This window comes from Quercus lobata, chromosome 2 (assembly GCF_001633185.2).
Source record: "Quercus lobata isolate SW786 chromosome 2, ValleyOak3.0 Primary Assembly, whole genome shotgun sequence".
NCBI classification, from domain to species: domain Eukaryota; kingdom Viridiplantae; phylum Streptophyta; class Magnoliopsida; order Fagales; family Fagaceae; genus Quercus; species Quercus lobata.
The window spans coordinates 85,984,279-86,008,638 of NC_044905.1; the positions used below are offsets into that span (position 1 = coordinate 85,984,279).

Here is a 24,360-nt window from a genome sequence, read left to right on the forward strand (position 1 = left end):
ATTTAACAATTAGCAAATTTCAAGAGTCCACACATTTGCTAAAATCCATAATAGCTTATGTTTATTGATTGGGGGATCATTTGGTTGTCCTCTCATTGTATTAAATAATTTCTCCAAGATTAGACTATAGCCACATGTAATCTTTTTTTTTTCTTTTCTTTTTCGGTAATTTAATAATTTCATTGAGAGAGGATGGATTTTAATTTTGGACGTTTTCTTTGAAAACAGGAAATTTAAGTTGAATTACATGACGTAGCCACATGTAATCTTAAATTCATTCTTAATCAAAGTAAGTGATCTACTAAACAACAACTTTAAGGACATATAATGAATATATAAATATATACTAAATTGAGCAATATATAAACACTCAGCAAGCAAGGGCGTTGCCATGCTAAAATGTTAAAGTGGGTAATGATACTAAATTGAGCAGTATATAACCACTCAACAAGCAAGGATGTTGCCATGCTAAAATGTTTAGTGGGCAACGATACATTCTTAAATTCATATTTTTACCATAGGGAGACAAAATCGCATGAAAACTACTCCAAAAAAAAAAAAAAAAAAATCGTTTTTTTTCTTTTTATTAGCAAGTGATGCAAGAACCCAACCCCAAATAATTCAAATAGTCGGATGAAAGCACTTCCATCACCACTATATATATATTTAATTCGTTAGTTGAAGAGAGAGATTTGAACCATTGAAGTATCTATGAAACACTAGAATAAGCTCTTCGCCTCGATCAGTGTATTTAGCTCTTGGTAGATAGTGAAATTGAAACATGAGTAATGTTGCTCTACATAATGTGTAGTAATTTCTGAAAAACAATTTTGAATCCCAGATAGTAGAAGTAGTATGACTGTATGAGAAGCAATGCACTGTAAAGTCTGTTACTCAGTTTCTGTCAGCATTTAACTGAATTAGGAACCGTCCTATTAATGAGCATATCTGTACGAGATATTTGCTGAAGCAGTGTTTTAAATGCCACAAGCAACAGTGAGTGTCATCTTTCAGTCCTTCAGCAATTGTCAAAAGGGGTCCCCTTTTTTATTCAAAATAGGCAGCACGTTAAATTTTATGGCCATAAATTTTCAAACCAACTTTTTGTCCTCTTTGCTGGTCAATACATGGCTGTCATCCGTTTAAATGAGATCCTCTTCATACTTCATACCATTTGTAAAGGTTCATTGCACCTTTTGGCTTTAATTATGTGCTGTTGGCATGTGCGCATTCACCGGCGGCTCCTCATTAATGTCAGGGTGGTCACAGATCATCCTGATTTGCCACAAAAAAAAAAAAAAAATATATATATATATATATATTTATTAAACTAACCTATCGTGATCACTTAAAAAAAAAAAATGTTGAATACCCTAATTTAAAAATCATAATAATTTATGTTAAACAAAAATAAGTGTAATGTTATATCCACAACTTATTTACAATAATTTCACAATAAATTTTATGTGGTAAATTATTATTGATTATAATTTAGACTCAATACTAACATCATTTTTTTACTCACTTATAATAACTTGACGTATAAGATTTGTTGTGACAATATTATGAACATAGCATTTCTCCAAAAATAATTCTAGTCCTCATTGAACTCCCCAAACATAATTCTTAACCCCTTAAACAAAAAAGTTTAAATAACAATAATAAAAATTAGCTCAAATAACAACAAAAATAACCCAAACAAAAATAAGACTAGATCAAACAATAACTAGTGAACAAATTATTCAACAAAAAAAAAACTATTCAAAAACAAAAAATAAAAATCCATAATCATTCAAATTTGGAACTTGTTTAACCCATTACTAAAATATAATTTATAATTTCATTTTTCCTTCAAAAATGGTACCAAGAGAAATACTATGGTCGTAATTTCTCATTGGAGGTGCCAGCAATTATGCTTTCTTTGACTTTGTAATCGCCTCAATTTTTCTCTCCTTAGCGACTTTGCTCATAGTTTCAGCAAATACCATCTCTCTCTCTCTCTCTCTCTCTCTCTCTCTCTCTATGAGGGCGTTTGGATTCAACTTAATCCTACGTCTACGTTTTGCAACACGTTTTCAGTCCTTTTTTTTTTTTGCGCATGAACAGTGATTTTACTGTTTACGAGACAATTTTTACTATTCATGCACTGTTTATTACTGTAGCAGCACTGTTCATATATTAAAAAGTATTAAAAATGGGTCCCACATCACTATTTACACATTTAAAAAATATTTTGCTACAGTATTTTCAGTTTTCAGTTTCAGCAATAATAAGTTCAAACCAAACGGACCCTATATATATAATCTATTTATTTTCAAATGAATTAATACGGTTTTAAAATCCAACTTTATAAAATCTTGATATTAATAGGGTTGTATAATATTAGTGCTTTGTTTCACTGTAAAATTGTTATCAGAAAATTTTATTTTCCTCATTTTGAGTTTTTTGTTTCAATACAAAATTTGGTTGAATTTGAAATATTTTATGTTGACTAGAAGACTCTTTGTCAAAATTGTAAAATGTTTTATCAAAAAACACTCGGTAAAACATTTTCCAAAACTAACTAACCTCTACCCCTCTTCTACATTTCATTCGCACACTCCCATTCCCTCCCCTCCCCCCTTCTTCTCCGTTTCTCTCCCAAACCCCACCCCTCCCTTCTCTTCTTCTCCACAAAAAATATAGCAAATCGATGAAATCTCTTACAATTCTTTGAATCAAATTGTGGCTCGCATTTCATGGTGGTTGGCAGAGCAGATGGTGGTTGGGGAGTATTAGAAAATGGTAAATGATGATTAAATTTATTATATTCAAATAGTTTAAACTCTTCGGACAATTAATAATTTAATATGGTCTCAGAAAATAAAATTCTTAATTTAATCGTGGTCTCTTTTACTTTTTCTCTACCTCCCATTTCATATGGTGACTTTCTAATGCACAAGCAAAAGCATGTGAAAAAGGTGTTGCATGACTTGCATCCTTTCCGATAATATTTGGAAGGAAAGTAATAACTATTACTTAAGCTATTTGATTGCATCCATAACCTTTCAACTAAAATTACTGCTTTGAGTGAGGTCTGGTGGACTGGTATCCTATTTTAATTAGAATTTAAGATCCTAATCGGTGGTTAGAATAGGGATTGATGCACTATCCCCAGAAAAAAGTGTACACCTTGGAGCTGCGTTTTACGATAGGTTTACATGATCTTGGGCTCTAAATTTGCTTTTTAAAACTTTATATATAATGAGTTGATAAAAGGCAATCGTTAGATATATTATACACTTATCAAAAAAAAAAAAATAAAAAATCACTTAACATATTGTACATATATTTTCTCATTCACGTTAACATTGAATTTTGATTTTGGATTGCATACCGAAAAATATAGGACTATGTAAAAAATTACAATTTTTATCATACTTATTTATGTAGTAAATTAGTAGAGAAAAAATTATGGGTTCATATTAGAGTAATAAACCATCCATCATGATTATAGTAAAAATTGTGGCTTATTATGATTATGATGTAATAGAAATTATAGAACTACTCATTGCATTCTGCTCATCTAGACTGTGTGCATGAGGGTTGAGGTCAGATATGAGGTAAGGAAAGATAGCTTTAAGTCCCTTCATCCCCCCACGTTTTGACTCATATATCAGTTCAAAATATAACTTTTCACCGACTCCCATTGAAAAATAAGCAGTATTAATAACTGCGAAAATCAAACAATATAAATAAAGAAACTTCTTATGGTTTTGACTTTTTTTTCTTTTATATATATATATACACACAAATTAATTTCATATCTTATTGGATAAAAGAAAGGTTCAAGTTACACTTTTTCTTTTTTTAAAATAAATTACACTTTTTTTTAATTATTGATTTCTATGAAATCTAATGCTTGCTTAAAAAAAAAAAAATTAAAAATAGTCAATTATCACATTAAAAATTTTTATTTTAGGATTTCTTTTCCCTTACTTTATTTATTACAACCATTGATTTTTCTTTCCTTATTTATTTATTCATGACGTTAGAATGAGAACATTTTTTTGACAATACACGTGGTATGTGCATGCAGTTCAACGTGCATAATTTTTCCATCCTTCTGGAAGTTGTAGACCTCATCCACTTCAATTTTCAAAGTATTCTTATTAATTATGTAAAAATTATGTTATTTCGATAATAATTTATCATCCCAATAAATAGTATAAATTTTTGTACAAAATATGCATAACCGTTAACTGCTCAATAGTCTCCTGTGATGAATATGGTCAGAGACGCTGAGGAGGAAGGAATGTGTTATCTCTTGTTTTCCTTTTGTGGGGACAAAACGTCAAATATAGGACGTATTGACATGTTTTGTTGGATATCTTGTTGGCTATAGTATGGAGGCCTTCACATGGCTTGATGGCATAAATGGGCCCTTGTTAATGAAAACATTGACACACAGAGACACAGAGAGAGATAAGAGGGAATTGCGAATACATATAGAGTCGTTACCATCAATGTTGCATCTTGTCTGGTATCCCCCCAAAAAAAAGTTACATGTTAACTAATTTAATTGCTAGTTGAATGACTATTAGGTAATTCACTTTTTAGCCCCTTGTTTCTCTTCTAAAAAAAAAAAAAAAAAAAAAAAGAGCTCATTGTTTCAAATTTTGTAAGCAAGAATCTTTAGAAAGTAATATCAAACTCAAGTTTTTATCTCAGAATTTTCACTTTAGTATTTTCATAAATTCTTTTTGTTCAAGAGGAATTTATTGTGATTCGAGTTTCCAAACTAAAAATTATCATGAGACCTTTCCAACAACTTTGTTTTTTGGTGTACTAAACTATGGTAGTTTTTTTTTTTTTTTTGACAGAAAAAACTATGGTACTTTTATTAGCTTTAATTGTGTCAAAACATAATCAAGCTTGGGGATACTTTTTTTCAAAATTGGCCAAGTGTAGTGCATTTTTTTAGTGTTTTTGCAATATCTTGCTCGTCTATTAATCTGATGAGTCCGTGTGTAGTGCATTTAAAAAAAGAATTCAATCATAATTTATATGACCACGGGGCCTTGTAACCCAAGTGATACCCGGTTCACCACGTAACCGTCAGCGTAGAGGTTCTATCCCCCGCAATAAATAATTACCTAGCAAAAAAAAAAAATCATAATTTATATGAGCATGATTTTTTTCATTATCAAATGGTCAGCTTTTTGGTCAAACTTTGGAAATTTTGTTTCGAAAGACGGATCTTGATGGTTAGATAAAATTTTGGGTTCATTTGACTATCAGTCAACTTGTCAAAGTTTGGTCAACAAATGATATTTCAGTCATTTTGATTCTTAATGAAATTGATTAATTCTCTTGGCGGAAGTAGAAGGAAAAGGTGCAAGTTCTTTGGACTCCTTTTGGGCAATATTTCCTTCTTATTCATCTATACTCATATCCATACACACAAGTACACTCACGCAATCATGCATATTGCCAAGCAATTATAACGTAGTTATTATTACTATCATTATGAAAGTGTTAATGGATGCTCTAAAGATATTAGTTTAAGAAATATTTTTAAACTATCGCACATCCTTGGAGTGCTTGTGAGGTATTGGGGACAAAGGTCGATGTTCAAGTCTCCAGGAGAGAACTTCACACACATATATACTTAGATTATTTTAGAGTAGAATTTCTATCTTGTATAAAAAATATATATATTTTTTTTAAAAAAATTTATGGAAAAAAAGTAACTAACCTTTTTGATATCATTTTATATCTATAATAAAATTATAAAAGTAATATTAAAACTTTTCTAAAATGATTTATTAACAAATGTCTCAAAAGTACTGATTAATGGGACTCTAATTTTTTTTTTTTTTTTTTGGTTGAAGACAAAGAGTCCATAAGATGCAACAAGTCTTTGAATTTCTAATATGTTTGCACCTTTGAATTTTTTTTTTCATCAAAAAAAAATTCTTTATCAATGATAAGGTTATTAGTTTGTCGTGTGCATATATGATTAGGTTACATATTAAGTTGTTTATGTGACACGTATATCCTTTGACATGTACACAACTACACATTCATTTGATTACGAAATGCATGTCTAAAATAATTCTCCAAAATACATTTCATCTTTTTAAATGAATCACGAAATTAATATGTATGCTAAATAATGGGCCAAAATTAGCTTTTACCCATTTCTCACAAACTTTTCAGCAAAATGCCCCATGCTTTTACCCTGTTTGAATTTTTTCAAGTAACTCGAGTTCTAAAAAAAAAAAAAAAATAGATTTTCAATTCGCAATAACTCGATTGTCCAAAAATCGAGTTTTAAATTGAAACTCGATTTTTAGAAAATCGAGTTTCAAATTAGGGGCATTTCCCTAAATAGTTTCAGATATGGAGCATTTTGGTGAAAAGTTTTGGCAAAAGGGGCAAATGCCCGTTTAATTCCTCCCTAAAAAATGTTATCCATCTTTTGGCTAAATGAGTTTGTTATTGTAATGTTAATAGCAAATTTGGTGAGGTCTTTTTCTTGTTAGGGTGATTAAGGTCATCCGTGAGGATGGGTTCTGACTAAGATTATATGACTATTCTCCTTTTGTTTCTTTAGTTAATTTTTTTTGTAGTAAAACATTTTTAAAGTTTATAGGAACTTTAAAGTTGTACAACACGTGTTCTAAGAGCATTTTCCAAAAATTATAGGAACTTTGTAAAGAAATTCGAGCTAGCAGAAGCACATCACATAAATAATTGAAAAAAAAAATTCACAGAACACAAAGTTTAATAATTTGACCAACTTTATACTTATATCAACAAGCAGCACCAAAAAAATACACTATTAAGGATATAAATTACAAACTCAATTAAACCTCACAAACACAAGCGCACTCAAGACTTCTCACAAATATGAACTAGCATAAACAACTTTCAACTCTAAATAAACTCTTAATCCCAGCTAACACACTTGATAGTTGACACTTTCACAAGTCCAAACCTTCAATTCACCCCTAATGGCACTCTCATGCTAAAAAAATAAATGAACTTTCAACTGACATGGACATAGGTGAGTATCTTTATTTTAAAACAAAAGAGACAAACTACTTTTTGAAGAAACTTACTCTATGTTCTTTTAAAATACTCACCCTCTTTCAATACTTGAAAACCTCTTAGACCAAAGCTACCAAACCTTTTATAATATGTCTCTATATAAAACTCCAACTCTTATATTTTAGTGGACAATGAATATAAAATTAATGAGCTTTTCATCCATAAGAAAGGGAAATATCATTTAGTAAGAGGGGAAGGGTGGAAAAGGATAACACCATATAAAGAAGTGGTGGTTCTATTTTAATGTTGTCTTTCCATTAGCTGCTTAATATATTAAGTCCAGAAAAATCAATTGCTACGTACCTCATATAAATGTGATTCTATTTTCTTTGTTAATTTGCTTATTTATTTATTTATTTATTTTTTTGTGTGTATATTTTTATGTAAGAATCTTCTTCTGTCTCTAGCCACAAAAAAAGAGAGTAGAAATCTGTCACATGCAAATATAAAGTGAAATCTCCTTCAGATCTCAAAAAGGTGTCATCTTTGTCATTCCAAACAAGAAGCCTTCTAAAGTTGATGGTCCATGAGACACTGAATTCAAAAAGTTCATCCCACTAGTTATTGCAATAACCGTATACTTTGGTTTATGTTCACATCATCCATTATCTTGCAAGCTAAAAGATTACAATTGCATAAGCAGTTGCTATTTGGCATTCTCGAATGGCCAAAATTCTTTAGTATAATTGAGAGTTAAACTTTACTCAAAAAAACCAAAAACTATATAATTTTATATAATTTTTGTTCCTTTATATGTGGCATCTAAAAAAGTTATATTTAATTTGTGTTTGTTCAATTTCAACTAAATAAGATTTAAATTTATGGTGTTTATTTTATAATAATAATTATTATTTTATCATCGACCTAAAATACTAATTAATTTTTAATATAAATAAGATTTAAACTCATGTCACTTATTTTGTTATTCGATGCAACAAACTTAAAATTACATATACATAAGCTCATTTCAATTTTTTTTAATAAAAGGTAGAAAGGTCATTTTATTTTTTATTGAATGAGTGCGAATGATAGGACCCCAAGCAACATGTTACAAAGAAACCTAATGCCACTTAGCTACAAGGCCATTGGCTGTTAGGAAGGTCATTCAAGCTTAAGGACTGAATTAGTGTACTTTTTAAAGCTCATTCAAACTTGTGTGCACGCTGCTTTGACTATTACCAAAAAGAAAAATCTAAAGAGATTACCAATCCTCTTGTTGGTGGATATTGACATATTGTCATCACTAGGACAGTGGCATTAATTGAGAAAAAGAACTTTGAAGCTGCTCCCTCATCTACTTTTAAGTTGTTCCACATCAACTAGTGTCATTGCGTAAAAATTTATCTCACGTCCACATACTTTAATTACGATTGACGTAATTAGTTGGCTGGTCATTTTCGCACTCATTTTGTTACACATACAAAAACCTTTTCCCTAGATTCAACTTCCAAAAACTTCAGGGGTGAAAAAAAGACTTCCAATTTTTTTCTTCAATCTGAGTCAATCTGAAATGTTATTGGATCTCACATACTCTATTATCAAGAAATTGAGATCCTTTCCCATCAAAATGTTAACCACTTTTAATTAGTAGAAAGTTGGTACATCATAGTGCTAATTATATAAATGTCTAGGCTTAAACTTATCACCACTAGAGTGCATTTAGATTCAGTTTTTATTTTTATTTGTCACTGAAAGCCTGTTAAAATATAATTGAACATATTAAAAAATAAAGTTTTAAAAAAATTATATATAAGCCACCAAGCTAATAGAATAGAGATAGCAGGTCTGGATAATTTTGTATGCAAAATATTTGTTGGTTTGGGGGGTCTAATGTGTGCTTAGATCGAATAAAAATTCAGTTTATGTTCATTGTTAATTAATTAAATGAAGTATTTTTAATGTAAGAAATTTCATTAAGCTGGACAAAAGAAAACACAGTAAGCCTGCACAGCAGAATGACTTGCAGACCTCCACAAATAAACCAACCAACAAAATAACAACAAAACAAATATCTAACAACTCTCAAGACTCCAAGACAGAAAAAAGAATCCGCTACAAACAACAAAGTGACCTATATTACAAATAGAATCACAAACATTCTTACACTAATAATAGTCGGAACTGACCGACATAATTGCATGAACCATATCATTTTCACTTCTCACTCAAGCATTACAAACACACCAAATATAATAATGAAGAGAAAGCTATTTACTTCTCTACCCCTTAGTCCTGAAAGCCCAGCTAAATTCAAAGTGCCAATCTTTAACAACATATTAAAGAATAATATTCTAATAAAACACAAAGCAAATCTCCTCTATAACCCCATCCAACAAGCTTATTATATTAATTATTATCCTTATAGTAGTGAGCTTGTTCGAAATAGCCAACCAAGCAAGCAATGAAAGCATGCTTAGGAACATGATTAGGAAACCAAATTAACTTTTAGCAGCAAACATAGGCTTCTTAAATCGAAGAAGTGAAGAACTCTTCAAGTTGTAAAAAACTCTAATGACAGTGGGCAACCATATACTCAACTTTATTTAATACTCTCATCTCAAATATAATAGAATATATCCAACCTATTATGAATTTCAACCCGGATTATTATTCTCAGATTTGGCAACAAAGCCAGTGCCAATGACCATCCACTAAAAACAAACTTGTGTAAAACAATCACACATTCAATTTAAACTCTCACTCTCTACCTCTCTCTCTCTCTCTCTCTCTCTCTCTAGAAAGAAAGGTAAATAGAAGATTGCTATTTCATTGAATGAGCATCTAAATGAATTTACAGAGAAGCTTTGCTTTTATAAGTACAAGCAAGCATTAAAAAAAAAACCTAATCAATCCGTGGATTAAGGAGTTAGTTGCAGCAATTATGGAATTAGTGAATGCCTTATGTACACATGTCTGCACCTAGCTGCTCCTTATCAACTAACCCTTGCTTCATCAAACCTTCACTTATCTCCTGCATGTGAAACTCAGGTGCCTCAATGCTCTTCTTCTAATTTTTCTTCTTAACAACTTGGACAGCATTTTCAGAAGAGTTACTAGCAGTATCATACATGATTCTATTCCTGTCATAGTGCAGAGGTCATCAATAGATGTGGTATTTTGCATAACTTTTTCTTTTAAAAAAATAAATTCAATTTTTTCCCAGGTCAAATACACTACCTTTACTATACCCAATTTATTTTCTAAAGAAATAAGTAAAAGCCATGTATGGCGTTGAAAAAACAATAATGGAGATAAGGTATAATATTTAAGGTTTTGCATCTGGTACACTAGTATTTAATGACTGAGATAAAAAGTTGAATTTTTAACTTTTTAATCTTAATCATTAAATTAAAAAATGTTAAAAAGTTAAAAAATAAGATGATAAAAATTAATAATATTTCACCCGAATACTCTAGATACTACACCAGATCCAAATCTGATGAAATCATGAAACATTTCACTGTAATCAACTAAAATAATAATAATAATAATAATAATCGTGGTTGAAATTAGGTTTTCTTTCTTGTGACAAGGAAAGGCGTGGGGCATGCCAGCTTTAATTTAGAAAAGGTACGCCTTGGACTTATCTTGGGTCTCTCTCATTGTCATTTGTCACAGCGTTATCAACAGAAGAAGACAAAAAGGTCCTTTTGCGCGTGAATGCATCCTCTCCTTAATAAATAAATAAAAATAAATTACCCAATCTATGTGATTTTTTGTGATCCATCTCTTCCAGTACTTGTGCTTCACTTCTTTCCTCTCTATTTGGCCCCTGCATCACAGCCCCACTCCTTTTCACTCCATATACGTTTATCCTTTTCTTTCTTTTTTGGTAATAAAAATAACCCCAATAGAAAATATTCAGTCCCAAAAATAAAAGACATGATTCACATACTAAGAAAAACTGAAATTGAAAGTTTGTTTTCACTAGGATAACACAATTATAAAACAAATGCAAGGAAGGAGGATTAATCTTCATATGCTTAACAATAAAATTAACTCAACTTATTCTCTTACATACAGCTTTTTAAAAAATTTATAATAATAAAAAATCTCTTTTTTTTTTATTTTTTATTTTAAAGTATAGCTTAATTAGTCAAACGTACCCTAATTTACAAGCTGTGTTTTTACAAGCAAGCAGCAAGCTCATTTGAATCTTGAATGGAAATGACTCAAGGTTTACCGCCTTATTATATTTTTCATATAAAATCCATAATCAAAACAGCCTTCTAACTGATCTTTTCTTTGTTGCTGTGTGCAAACAAGAGGTTGGATGGTGAGCTTACAATCTGTTTAACAAAGTTTTACTGCTGCTTGCATCTATATTCTCAGCATGGAAACCCCAAATTAAAATTGCTAAACCAATTAAGTTACTCTAGTGAAAACACAATTGTAAACAAATGCAAGGAAGTAGGGTTAATCTTTATATGCTTAACACAGAGGGAATTGTTTGTACATTTTTCATTCACACCCCAAAATTGTTTTAGTTTAACCATTGCAGATAGAATACCATTCGTCACACATCATAATAACAATTTAAGCCTTTCATGAAGGTGCGACTTCCATATTTTACGTCGTAGCTCCTTTCAACTTTGATTAGTTAAACACGAGTTGTTGACTAATACCATAGAACGGATTTTACTAAAAACAGTGCTCATCTTTATCCAAAAATTTATGCAAAAAAAAAAAAAAAAAAAAAAAATTGACATCCAACAAATTGTTAGTGATATATAAAAATGATGTCAATGATAAACTCAAATGAAAACTTAGTAAGTTAAATAGTGTGAAAAAATTTGTCAAATTTTTTTTTTTGGTACAGTTTGCATTACTCACCAAACAGACTCTTCAACTTGTCAAACCTTTGGTTCTATCATTTAGGATCCTATATATGATTAGCAAATCAAGTAAAAGAGTATAAGATTCCATCAATCTAAGCTATAGGGCTAATTAAGCACTTCTTCTTATTACTGGTGCATCCTACTAATAAACTGTGGACCTCCTAGCACCATACCTCAAAAGTCAAAAGTCAATAAATGATCACAACGGCTACAATAAATTGAACTTGCTCTTATAAAGTTTAAAGTTTTTCTTAATCTCGAGCTTATCCAAAAAGTTTATTTCGTTCTGATCTGCAAGTCGAGCGGCGAGATTGACTCCCCAGACATTATTGGATCCAACGGGAACGTTCTACGACAATCTCATAAATATTTTAAGAAAAATGCTACATTCCGTAATGTTTTTAGGCATGTTTAAAAAAAAGTAATGCAAGTAATAGACTCAAATTATAGCCATTAATAACCAATCAGATTAGATTTATTATAAAAATATTATAGATTTATTGTAAAAATGTTTTAATGATACTACTGCTACACCTTAACAATACTCATCATTAATATCACCTTTTTGTTTATCATTAACAACTTCTCACCTTAAAAACTTTGAATTTTTTTGTCTCTAGAATTAATGTAAATGTTTTCCTTTAAGATCTCCAACAATAAAGTTTTATACTTGTTAGAAAGTTTAGATCAATTATTAAAGTTTCTCATTATTGAATAAAGAACTTGTTCATCAAAATAAAAACGAAAACAAAAAAATTGGATTCGAATCTCATTTTCAATAAAAAAAAAATCATTTGTGTCTTGGATTAATAATAATAATAATAATAATAATCAGCCTAGAAACTTGTAATTCAACTTGCAACTCCTAGCATTTCCAACAAAAACATTTAAGTTTTAAATCACATCTTCTCCTTGTAATTTTCAAATTATAAAAAAGAATTTAAAACAAATTATGGAATGAATGCAACAAGTTTCAAATCCTATCTTTTAAAAAATTGATGTACTTGTTGATGGGTAAAAGTGGCAAAGGTGATTTTTTTTTTGCCAAAAACCTTTTGACGTATAAGGAAATAATAATGACTCCAAAATTTATAGAAATGACATTTTTTCGGTTAACTCCATAATAAACATGATACATATATATTAATTTTACCCCTAATCTTTATTTTAACCCTTAAACTACCCTTTTTTTTTTTTCTGGGACAATTTATCAATTTTTTTTCCTTAAGCTATCATATAGCATCAATTTGTCATAATTTTTATCTTTGGGTGGCACAAGCTCATGCTTATTTCCCTCGCATAGGTTTTCATTTTTGCCACCCCCTCCCCAAATAAAAGATTTTTTGGTTTTCTTTTTCAAAGAAATTTTTGGTAAACAATGAAGTAATGGATGTAATAGAAGATAGCAACACCAACTAGTTCATCAAAAAAAACATCTTAATTCAACCATTCATGCACAAAATGCTTCGAATTTAGAGGGAATTGGGTTTGGGCTGCGAGGTTTACATATTATAATTATCTTCTTCTTTTTTTAATGTTCAATTATTCAGTAATATATGTATTTATTTATATATATATATATAAATGTAACCTTATTGATACGGTATATCTGTTGATTAAAATCAGGTATAATAATCATGCACAAAGTGGTTCAGAGTAAAAAAGAAAAGGATTCGAGCCGTATATATGTTTGTTAAAATTAGTTATGATTTTTTTTTTTTTTTTTGATATATAACATTAAAATCAGTTATGATAATATAAAATATTAACGGCCATTAACAAAAGTAGCCACTCTTTTTTTCCTATATAATAGTGTCCACACCAACAGCAAACAAAACCAAATACAGCTCAGTTTTTAACTCTCGTACTACCTTTGTTCTTTGCTGCTTTGTTTGTTGTTGTACTTCTTTTTCTTCCAAACATGGTGGTGTTAGAACAAGGCCTCTCAACTGCCATGAACGCAAAAATCATTGGCTCAGGCAGTGAAGCCATAGTTCTAGCACATGGATATGGAGCAGACCAGTCTGTCTGGGACAAAATCCTGCCCCATCTGGCTCAACACTACCGCGTTCTTGTCTTTGACTGGACCTTTTCTGGTGCTGTTAAAGATCCAAACCTATTCGATCCTGTCAAATACACTTCCTATGAGGCTTTTGCGAATGACTTAATCGCTCTTGTGGATGAGATTAACCTGCAATCTGTGGTTTTTGTTGGCCATTCAATGTCTGGTATGGTTGGTTGCATTGCTTCCATCAAAAGGCCTGAGCTTTTTAAGAGACTTATACTCGTTGGAGCTTCTCCAAGGTGCTTATAAAGATACATAAAATGTTTCTCTTTCTTTTACTTCATTGCTTTATCTCCCATGGGAAATGAAAAATAAACACACACACATAAAATACTTTGGGCAGTTGTGGATTTGTTTATGGTTGGATGTTATTTGATTATTGTTTTTCTCTCTCTTTTCTTTTTTGGGAATATTATTCATGTAAAATCCATTTAATTGCAAAACGTGTTCTTTCCAGATTTGAATCAGGTTGGTTTTTCATTTAGTCCGGTGAAAGTTTTCACTAGACTCGTTGGATCTTGGACACGTGTATAGTCTTGGATATGTGTCCAAATCTTGCCGTGTCCAGTAAAAATTTTCACTAGACTCAAGTCTTGCCCTTCATTTAACACCAAATACGATTAAGGGAGCAAGCTCTTTTTTCTGTTTTGTTCTCTTTCCTATTTTTTTCTTCTTTTTTCTTTTTGTAATTTTCAATTTTTTGTGGTGAAAGAAAGTAAGAAACTAATTAACCGCTGATAGTTTTAGTACACCAGAGTTGTGGACTACACAAGTCCTTGCTTTTCAGGAACGTGGATCATTTCGATCTAGAAGAGCTGAAACCCTGACCTCTAGCACTAAACCTAACGATCTGTTTTTACTGTGCAAATGAATATTCTTGTGATTTTATATACCTTAATAGAGTATTACAAAGAGCCAAATCAAACATGTGGATACAAAATATGGTTCATTATTTGTCTTGTTTGTCTTGTACTGATCTTATTTTGGTTTATATACGTGTAGATCTTTAGTCGGTATTTTTGTCCAAAATAAAATGAAGATGCCCGGTTAATGTGTGTTCTTAACTATCTATTTTGGAAAATTTTTTTACGGAAATTTAAAAAAACTGTCAAAACAGTGAATTATTTTTTTGTTTTTTCATACAAATTTTTCTAAAATGAATTACTAATACATGTCCTAATAAAGACACACGTTAGTAAATCCCAATAAAAATTATCAGATTAGTTTGAGGACAAGCACGATCTTGGATTACATAAAAGATTAAAACCTCAAGTTTTACTTTCCTCTCGTTTTCTTCTATTTTGACTTTTTGTTGGCAGTTTGAGAGTGATTGAGGTAGCATAATTTAAATATGACTGTAATACGTTAGGTGTATGATATTATTACTATTATTATTTTTTATTTTTTATTTTTTAACTTTAGTTGCTTTATAAATATGGGGGAAAATTTGTCATAGTTTACAATTAGTGGAACATTAAAATATAAATGTTACATATAAGGTATATGATTTTTTTTTTCTTTTTCCATTTTAAATTTTAGTTACTTTACAAGGAAAAAAAAAATTGGTCATACTAGTTTATAATTAGTGGAGCATAAATGGAACATTAAGAGTAGAACGTGAGATTTTATATATCAACTGACTGTGATCTGTTATATCTTATCATATTAGCAGTTCAAATTGCAAAGTATCCTAATGAAAAAAGTCTAAAAATTTCTCATGCTACTTCATATAGGTACATAAATATCGATGGTTATGAAGGTGGGTTTGAGAAATCGGACGTTGAGCAGATTATCTTGAACATTGAATCCAACTATGAGAATTGGGCTACAGCCTTTGCTTCCCTTGTAGTGGATCAAAAAGATCCCCTCTCAGTGGATAAGTTCACAAAATGCTTGAGAAGAATGAGACCTGAAGCGGCACTTCCCGTAGCCAAAATCATATTTTACAGCGACGAAAGAGACATTCTTGACAAGGTTATGACCCCATGCACAATCATTCAGACCACCAGTGATATCGTAGTCCCAAAGTCAGTGGCATTCTACATGCAAAACAAAATTAAGGGAAAATCCACTGTGGAGATCATAGAAACTGATGGCCATTTTCCACAGCTAACTGCGCACCTCCAGTTCCTTCAGGTGCTAGGGAATGTCCTGGGCTTCTCTGATCTTGGTCATAATTAAGAGACAGTTTGAAATTTCCATGCTTCTTCTTTTTCTCCCCCTATTCATTTGAATGGTAGGAAAGCAAGGTCAGAAATAAATGTCCTGTGGGCATGTGTGTTCATAAGTTCATGAGATAGAGGTAGGAGTGGGTATGTACTTGTACAATGTAATGTTTTGTGTTTAATAAAGTTTGAATAGTTGGTAGTTAGAACTTTGTGAACTTTATTTTGGTAGAGAGAGAGAGAGAGAGAAGCTATGCACTGCATTCAATTTTCTTTTATTTTTATTATGCTTTAATGAATACATGTTAGGTTCAAATCTTGTTGTGTTGGCAAATCTGAGCCAAAACACAATTTTTTTTGGTGTATTTGAGTATTAGTTTTTAGTTTATAAAATAATTTTAAAGATCTATGCTAGAGACAAAAGAAAACAGTTCAAGAATATCTGCTTAAAACAGCAAAGTTTTTGTTTCCTCGGCTCTTGCTTGACTCTAGTCAATCTATCAAGGCATAAGAATCAACAAAAAATGACAGCGATAAGAAGCCCATAACTTGTCTATTTAAGCCCAATTTGAGCCTCACTTGTTGCTTTATTTAAACGACGTTATAAGCCATACCTAGAGAGGCTGCAGAGAGGGAGAGAGAACTTGGTTTGTGAGGCTAGGGTTTGTGTAACCAAGTTCCTCACAATTTTACCACACCAAAGACTTTCAAGTAGATCTGAAGATCAACTAAGTAGAAGTTGAAGCCCTAGTGCCTATCACAAACTTCTTGTTGCAAAGTTAGTCATCAATTAGAGATCCATGCACATTGAAGAAGGTCACTAAGATGAGTAGTTCAAATAAGTTGGAGTTGTGCTTGGATATCTCAGTAGGTTCTATTGTATGTAGGTACTTCGGAATTAGAAATATTTTTTATATGTATAACCTCAATCTTTGTTAGTGCATTAATTCTTCAAAGAGTGGTGACCTATATTTTATCCATTGGGGTTTTCCTTGTTAAGATTTTCCCCATTGTAACCATATTGCTGATGTTGTGTCAAATTCATTTTCGCTACACTTTATTTTTGCAGTATGATTGTCCTTATTAGGGCTGAAATCGATTAGGTTCAGTTGGGGGTGAAGGTGAAATTTTGCCCCAAATCGAGACTCTCAATTTTGCCAAAATCAATACCGACCGATACAACAACAAAATTGCAAGAAACCGATTGTGAAAGCAATGGTTGGTGTGGTTAGTTTTTTCAATTTTCATACATCATCTATTTTCTAAGGGTCCGTTTGGATGCAACTTATTTTGCTGAAAACTGAAAATATTGTAGTAAAATAATTTTTAAATATGTGAATAATGTCGTGAGACCCATTTTTAATATTTTTCTGAATAAAGTGGTTGTAGGTCCCGTGAACAGTGCATAAACCGTGCGTAAATAGTGGGTGAACAGTACATAAACAGTGTGTGAACGGTGCACTTTGTCTCTAACCCACTGAAACGTGTGCATTAAAAAAAAAAAAAAAGGGCGTGAAATGCCAGAAACGCAGACGCAAGGTTGATAATTTCTACCCAAACGCTCACTAAGAAATCATAAAAAGAAATAATCAAGAAAATAAACTAGAACAAAGAAACAGAGAACAAACCCAAACTATAAACCTAATGAAGATGGTGGCTAAAGAAATAGATAAAAACGAAGTGGAAGGGGCGACTGAATGAGAAAGAGAGGAAGAGTGAAGAGGGAGAGAGGGAAACAATTAAGGGGGAGGGAAGACACGCAGGTTAACCACTAAGGAAATATAAACTTACGTAATATGAATTACTTATATATATATATATATATTTTTTTTTTTTTGGTTAGTTTCAATTTAGTTCACTACAATTTTCACTAAAATCAGGTCCGAACCGAATTGAGAAAAAACTAAAAAATTGGATTTGGTTCGTGCGGTTTTGGACCTTTTGGTCAGTCCATTCGGTTTGTCCTTTTTTTTTTTTTCCAGCCCTAGTCCCTATCACATGCTAAACTGGACATTTGCATAATTTTACTAATTAATCAACTTGAGTAATTGATTAATTGAATTGGGTCAGAATAAACCCAACATAATAGTTTTCATTATTTTGTAAAGAAATTGGTGGAAAGAAATTGCTTCATGTCTGCTTGGATCTAACGTATCAGCATGCTAATTGGAAGAGATCAATGTTATATGTATCAAAGTTCAGGACTAAAATTATTTGAATCAAATTATTTCATTTCAGAGATCCCAAGTGACCATAGTACTCATTCATTGTTGAAGATATTATGGCCTCTCCAAATTGATGAAATTTATGAGGGGAACTTCCATAAAATTTTAGAAGAGTTGATGAGGTTGGACATTAATTAATTTCGAACCGATTATTTATGACATACTTTTTCTAGCCCAAAAAAAAGAGTCAAAAGTAGTTGAAAGTGTGTAGCACGTTTGAGGAAGGAAGCATGAATACCGTGGGTTCAAAGGATTTTACTGAAGTTCCTGAAGCGCAAAATAAGAGAAAATAAGGCAGATAAAAGAGATAATGGAAAAGAACAAAATATTTATCACAGGCCCAGCTGAAGTTGATTCAGCCCACCATGACTGACCCACATTAATAAGGAACAGAAAGCGACCCAGCTCGAGCACAGTCATTCTATACCATAAATGACTCACCGAAAGTTCCTCAAGTTGTCCTTGACTCTTTCCAACTTGGTGACAATGAACACCTTCTTCTTCTTTCTTTTTTTTTTTTTTTTTTTTTTTTTTTTGAGAAACAACAATGAACACCTTGAAACTTGAAAGTGAGGCTAGCTATAACCCAACTGCAAAAAAGTTAATTTGGTACCTTTTTTGATACTAACCCCCCAAAAAAAAAAAAGTTTAGCACCTGTAGCTTCTTTTACACCATTAATGTCATTAATGCCATTATATAAAATAACTTACAGTACGTAAAAGGTGGGTATTTTATTTTTAATTACACGTGAATTGTCATGTCATATTGTGCTTGGCACAATAAAACAGTGTCATATTGGTGGATTCCTATAAAAATAAAAATAAAAATTCTGATTATGATTAGTTTAGTTAATAAATGTTCTTAGAATATTTGTTAATAAATCATCTAAAAAAAATTATATCAGTTTTATGGAAAATATAAAATAAAATAAAAATTTGTTAAAAAAATCAATTACTTTTTTCATGAAATTTTTTAAGCATAACCAATACACTTGGAATGTCCATTAACTTTTCTCATCATCACTTATTACCTTAAAAGTATTAGCATAAATGTTATTTTAACACACCAAAAAAATTACTTTATTTCTTTTAGAATAGCATTTAACAATACACACTACATTATCTTTTTTTTTAATACATCTTCCATTAAAATAATATAAAACAACTCCTACCCACCGCCACCGTAAGACCCTTCTCCTTTGTCAAAATCCTTCAAACCAACCCAGAAAATCCAACAAAGTCCCAATAGCCAATCCAAAATTAGAAAAACCAAATACCCTTTTTAAAACTCAAACCTAACCTAGTAACCTAGCATCGCCCATCGATCACCATCTAGCAACGCAACCCATTAACTAGTATCACCCATTGACCACCACCCAACAATGTCTTCCCAACCGAAATTCGAATCAATGATTGCAATCAACACAACCCAACCGAACCCAGATTAGTGAAGGAAACCCATCACAACCCACCCTAACTTAACCATAACCCAGATCGGTGACTGCACCGCCACAATCATCTTCACATGACAAACCCGAATGGATCAAAGCCACAACCACCGCCTAGAATAAACCAATAGCCCATAGCAATCAGTACCATAACCACTGCCATAGAACAAACCCATAGCAACCACCAATGAGGAGAGAGAAGAGGAATGAGAGTCAAAAAGTCACAGAGAGAGACAGTGAGAGAGTTGGGTAGAGGAGATAATAGAGGGTTGAAAGCAAATAAATAAATAATATTGCTACAATACACTACTAACTATAGCAATGCTACTTTTTTTTACCATATGGCACATCCAATGTAGCTTTTTTTGTTTGGTGTGCTAAAATAGCATTTTTTTCAGCATGTAGCACATCCAATGCTAATTGCATTAGCATAAGTTCTTCTAAAAATATGTCATCTTAACACATCAAAAAACTACTTTATTATTTTAGCACATCTTCTATTCTTCAATTCAACATATTAAAATAATATTAACTCAAAACTCTGCCTAAAACAAAATACATCCAACAAGCAACTATGAGATGAAACAGCGGCCACCAACTAACAACCATGACATCCTCCACAACCCAAAACACAACTCAAAATAAACCTAACTAAATCCAGCCACCTACCCACAACAAACCCATAGCCATCAATGATGATATCGACCACCACAAATCACAACCACAATTGTCGAAATCTTCCAACAAATTTCAAAAAAAAAAAAAAAAAAAAACCCAAATCCTCTAACAAAAGAGAGATTAAAAGAAATGGCTGATTATGAATCTGAGGACTTAGGTCACCGTCGTGGTGGGTCTCCGTTGTGGTGGGTTGTTGTCATAGGTCACCTTCTCCATTGTGGGTCATCCAGAACCTTCAATTTGAGTTTGATCTCCATAGCAAGGTTGGAGAGCGAGAGAGAAGAAAGAGAGAGTGAGGTCTCAGGTTTAAGGCCAAGAAAGAAGAAAGAGTAAAGAAAGTTAGGAGAGAAGTGAGAAATTGAATAAATAATAAATTTTTTTTAGCATTGGTTTTCATACGCTTCTACTAATAAAAGCATGCAAACACAAACAGTAAATTTTTTTTAGCATTTGGCACATTTGATATAGCAATATTTTTTTATGTTTGATGTGTTAAATGCTAAAAATTTAGCATTTAAGAGAGCTGATGCTAGTGCTCTAATGCTCTAACAAGTTGCTAACATAATTGTGAAAAAAGTTGTGCCTTAGTTACTGCATTGCTCAATATCCTATGAGTCTACCTACAAACACACTCAAATTCACATCCAAATTTGCAACACACTTAGGTGTCAATTTATGATTAGATTTCAAGACTTACACACAAGACCACTATAGGTATTTGTAGGGAAAAAAAAAAATTAAGTGCACCAATCACAAGGTGACACTTAAGCATGTTGTCAATTTTGGTGAGTAGTTGGATTTGTCCTTAACATTTCTCATAACTTAATATGTAGGCTCACTCTTTACTTATTTTTATATATTGAGTTTACATTTTCATTCAAATTCACAACACTTCTCATAATTTAGTCCCATTTTCAAAGGGATTCACAACTAACATCATTTCAAATTATCCTAATAGCCTATAGTTGTAGTAGTAGTAAAATAAAATAAAATTACTCAATAAATTTTGAAAAATAGTTTGAATTTATAGAGACTAATATCACTAACAATTAATTAATATACGATTCCTGCAAAGTGGCTTAATTTTGGCCATGTTGATTAAAAATCCAAAGCCCCATGTTAGATCTTTACTAACAAAAGTCATTGAGAATTTTTTACTTTCTATTAAGGTTTTTTCATTATCTCAACTATCTGTTGTTGTCATCTTTAGTATCACTACTAATAAAATCTTCCTCCCAAAACACAATTTCAATGTTGTGAAGCCTTCCCCTTGTTTGCAAGTATGATTTCCCATGTTCTATTTTTTTTTTAGATGTATGAGTAGACATACAAATTTCATGGCATTGCTTGGTTATTGATGGTTCTCTTTCTAAACCACCACGGTTTCCTTGTTAAAGCCTAAACAAAAGGATAAAACCCATTATTTTTGTTTGAATATATTAATATATTATATATTAGGATATTACTATGAATAACATAGGACATGATTTTTCATAATACTACGGGTTATCGTAATTTTACAATACCACAAGTAGGGTTACCATACTAAGTCTATGTGGTCTTTTATAAATTTTATATTGAGTTCATTTTAATGCTTAATTCAACACATTAAAGAAAGTAGTCACGTAAGATATTTTCATTGTGGACATAAGTCATTAGGCTAAACCACATTAATTTTCTCTCTTTCTCTCTCTCTCCACATCATTTTATTTTGCTCTTCCTATTTCAACATGGTTTTAAAGCCATTACCAGTTCTTCATCAACCTTCATTATTACTTTAGATGTCAACATTAAAGTCTACACCTAAGATCTAGATCCATGAGATCTCATATATACCTAACTCCTAAGATTCCAAACCCTTTCAAAATCATTGTTTCAGTGTAGCACACACCCTTTTGCACCACCTCAATCGTAATCATGCACTTCCTTCTAGTTTCACTCATGGCTTAACCTATTATCTAGCTTCCATAGATCCTCGATCTACACAATACATGCATTGGAGATGCATCTACTTGCGTTCTCCCTCTAGAGCTCTTTCCATGTTTTTTACATGCATCATACACTTCACGAGCTTTTTAAAAACCTTTTTTGCATTGAATAATTTTCTTAGCAAACATACCCCTCCTTGTGATTGAGGGGTGATGTTAGAATAAATTATGTTATTATATATCAAGATATTTCCATAAATATCATAGACTATGATTTTATTGAATACCCTAGACTATCATGGTTTTGTAATACCATGAGTTGCTACAGTTTTAGGCTTAATGTACAAAGTCTTATGTATTTTTATATTAATCCTACATTGGGTTCATTGTAATACGTAATTCAACACATTAAAGATGTATCCACTCAAGGGCTTTCCACTGTGGACGTAACTTGTCAAGTTGAATCACGTTAATTATCTCTCTCCCCCTCTCTCTTCACCTACACACACATCATTTTAATTTCCCCTTTCTATTTCACCAAATGTTAACTCACAACCTTCATAATCTCTACCACCACAATTACCTTATTCTTATAAAAACTATGTTTAACACTTTATTGATAGATTTCCCCAAATTGTGCCTCATATGACTTTATTTGAAATAATATGTGGAAAATTTCATTGGACCTTATTATAAATTATTCTCAAAAAAATTCCAACCAAATGTAGGAGTGAAATCGAAGATTGAGGCAATTAGAAGCTTATGTGGGGAAAATGTTGGTTATGGCTATTGCGGGTCTTTAGGGTTTGATGGCGACAGTTCAACGATTTGTAGTTGGCATTATGGGTGTAGGGATGATTGGTGGATGACTTAATTAAAGGTTTGGAATGAGTTTATTCAATTTGTGTGTGTTTATGGGTGGGTTAGCAGACTGATCGAAACCCAAATCGTCATCCAACTCCACTGACCAAAACACATATACTTATTCACTATTGAGAAACAAAGACTTGAAAGGAACTTAGAAAATAAAGATTTAGATGTGGGTTTTAGAGCTTTGTGAGTTGGATTAAAGTTTTATAAGAAACAAAGTCCAATTACTTATATGGTTTTGATTGTGTAATTTTAAAGGTTAGATTGTGGGTATTGTGTGGAGGTGTTGTTCAATTGGAAGCATGATAGGTTGAGATAGTGGTTTTCATTGGTGATTTGTGTAAACGGGATATTGAGTCTCAAGTGATTGGATGTTGGTTTGGGTTTACACATTTTTAGAATTTGAAATTGCGAAATCTTCATCTAGGACTCTAAATAATAATAATAAAATGTTTAGAATAAACCGAACCGAAAATCCTGTTTGTTATGGTTATTGGGTATACATGTGTGAGTGAAGTCCCCCATTGAATAATAATAACAAGAATGATTGGTTAATATAACATAATTGAGCATGTACACATTAGACTTAGGCCTTTTGGGTTAAAATGTGTCTCTATATATTATATTAATTATTCAAGAAAACTCTTCAAGATGTTTATATCCCAACAAGTGGTATTAGAACCCATGGTGGTGTAGGGCAAAGGTGGAAAGGTTATTAAGGTTCCTTTTGCAGTTGGAGCAAGAACAAAGTGTGTGTACTTGAAGCCCTTTCGTAAATGGAGTAGGGATGGGTCATTTTTGCAGTTGGAGTAGGGACGGTATATTGCACTAAGCAAGCCCATAAAGCCCACACAAACGATCTTAGAAAAAGCCCAACAAAAGAGTATTATTGCCAATGGTGCTAGACAACGGAGGTTCCCATGGAGGATAAAAGGACATGCGGGGTTAATATGTGGAAGCCCATGGATGATGCACTAGTGAAGAAAAAATCCCACTAGGCAAGGGGGAGTGAGTAGGACTTGTTCATGACCCATGGAGAGATCTTTAA

The 24,360-nt window shown here is 31.7% G+C and overlaps 1 protein-coding gene across 1 annotated transcript; it reads left to right on the top strand.

Moving 5' to 3' along the window:
• The first annotated feature begins 13,757 nt into the window (after window positions 1-13,757).
• LOC115976969 (strigolactone esterase D14) lies at window positions 13,758-16,372 on the top strand. Its single transcript, XM_031098569.1, has 2 exons — window positions 13,758-14,237; window positions 15,732-16,372. The coding sequence occupies exons 1-2, from the start codon at window positions 13,855-13,857 to the stop codon at window positions 16,177-16,179; spliced, it is 831 nt and encodes a 276-aa protein (XP_030954429.1). The 5' UTR covers window positions 13,758-13,854; the 3' UTR covers window positions 16,180-16,372.
• Window positions 16,373-24,360: the final 7,988 nt, after the last annotated feature.

What these genes read in the sequence shown, in the direction of transcription:
- LOC115976969 (XM_031098569.1), top strand. Translation starts at nt 13,855, where the DNA reads ATGGTGGTGTTAGAACAAGGCCTCTCAACTGCCATGAACGCAAAAATC. An exon ending in CTCGTTGGAGCTTCTCCAAG is followed by an intron (nt 14,238 to 15,731) that starts GTGCTTATAAAG and finishes TACTTCATATAG; the next exon opens with GTACATAAATATCGATGGTT.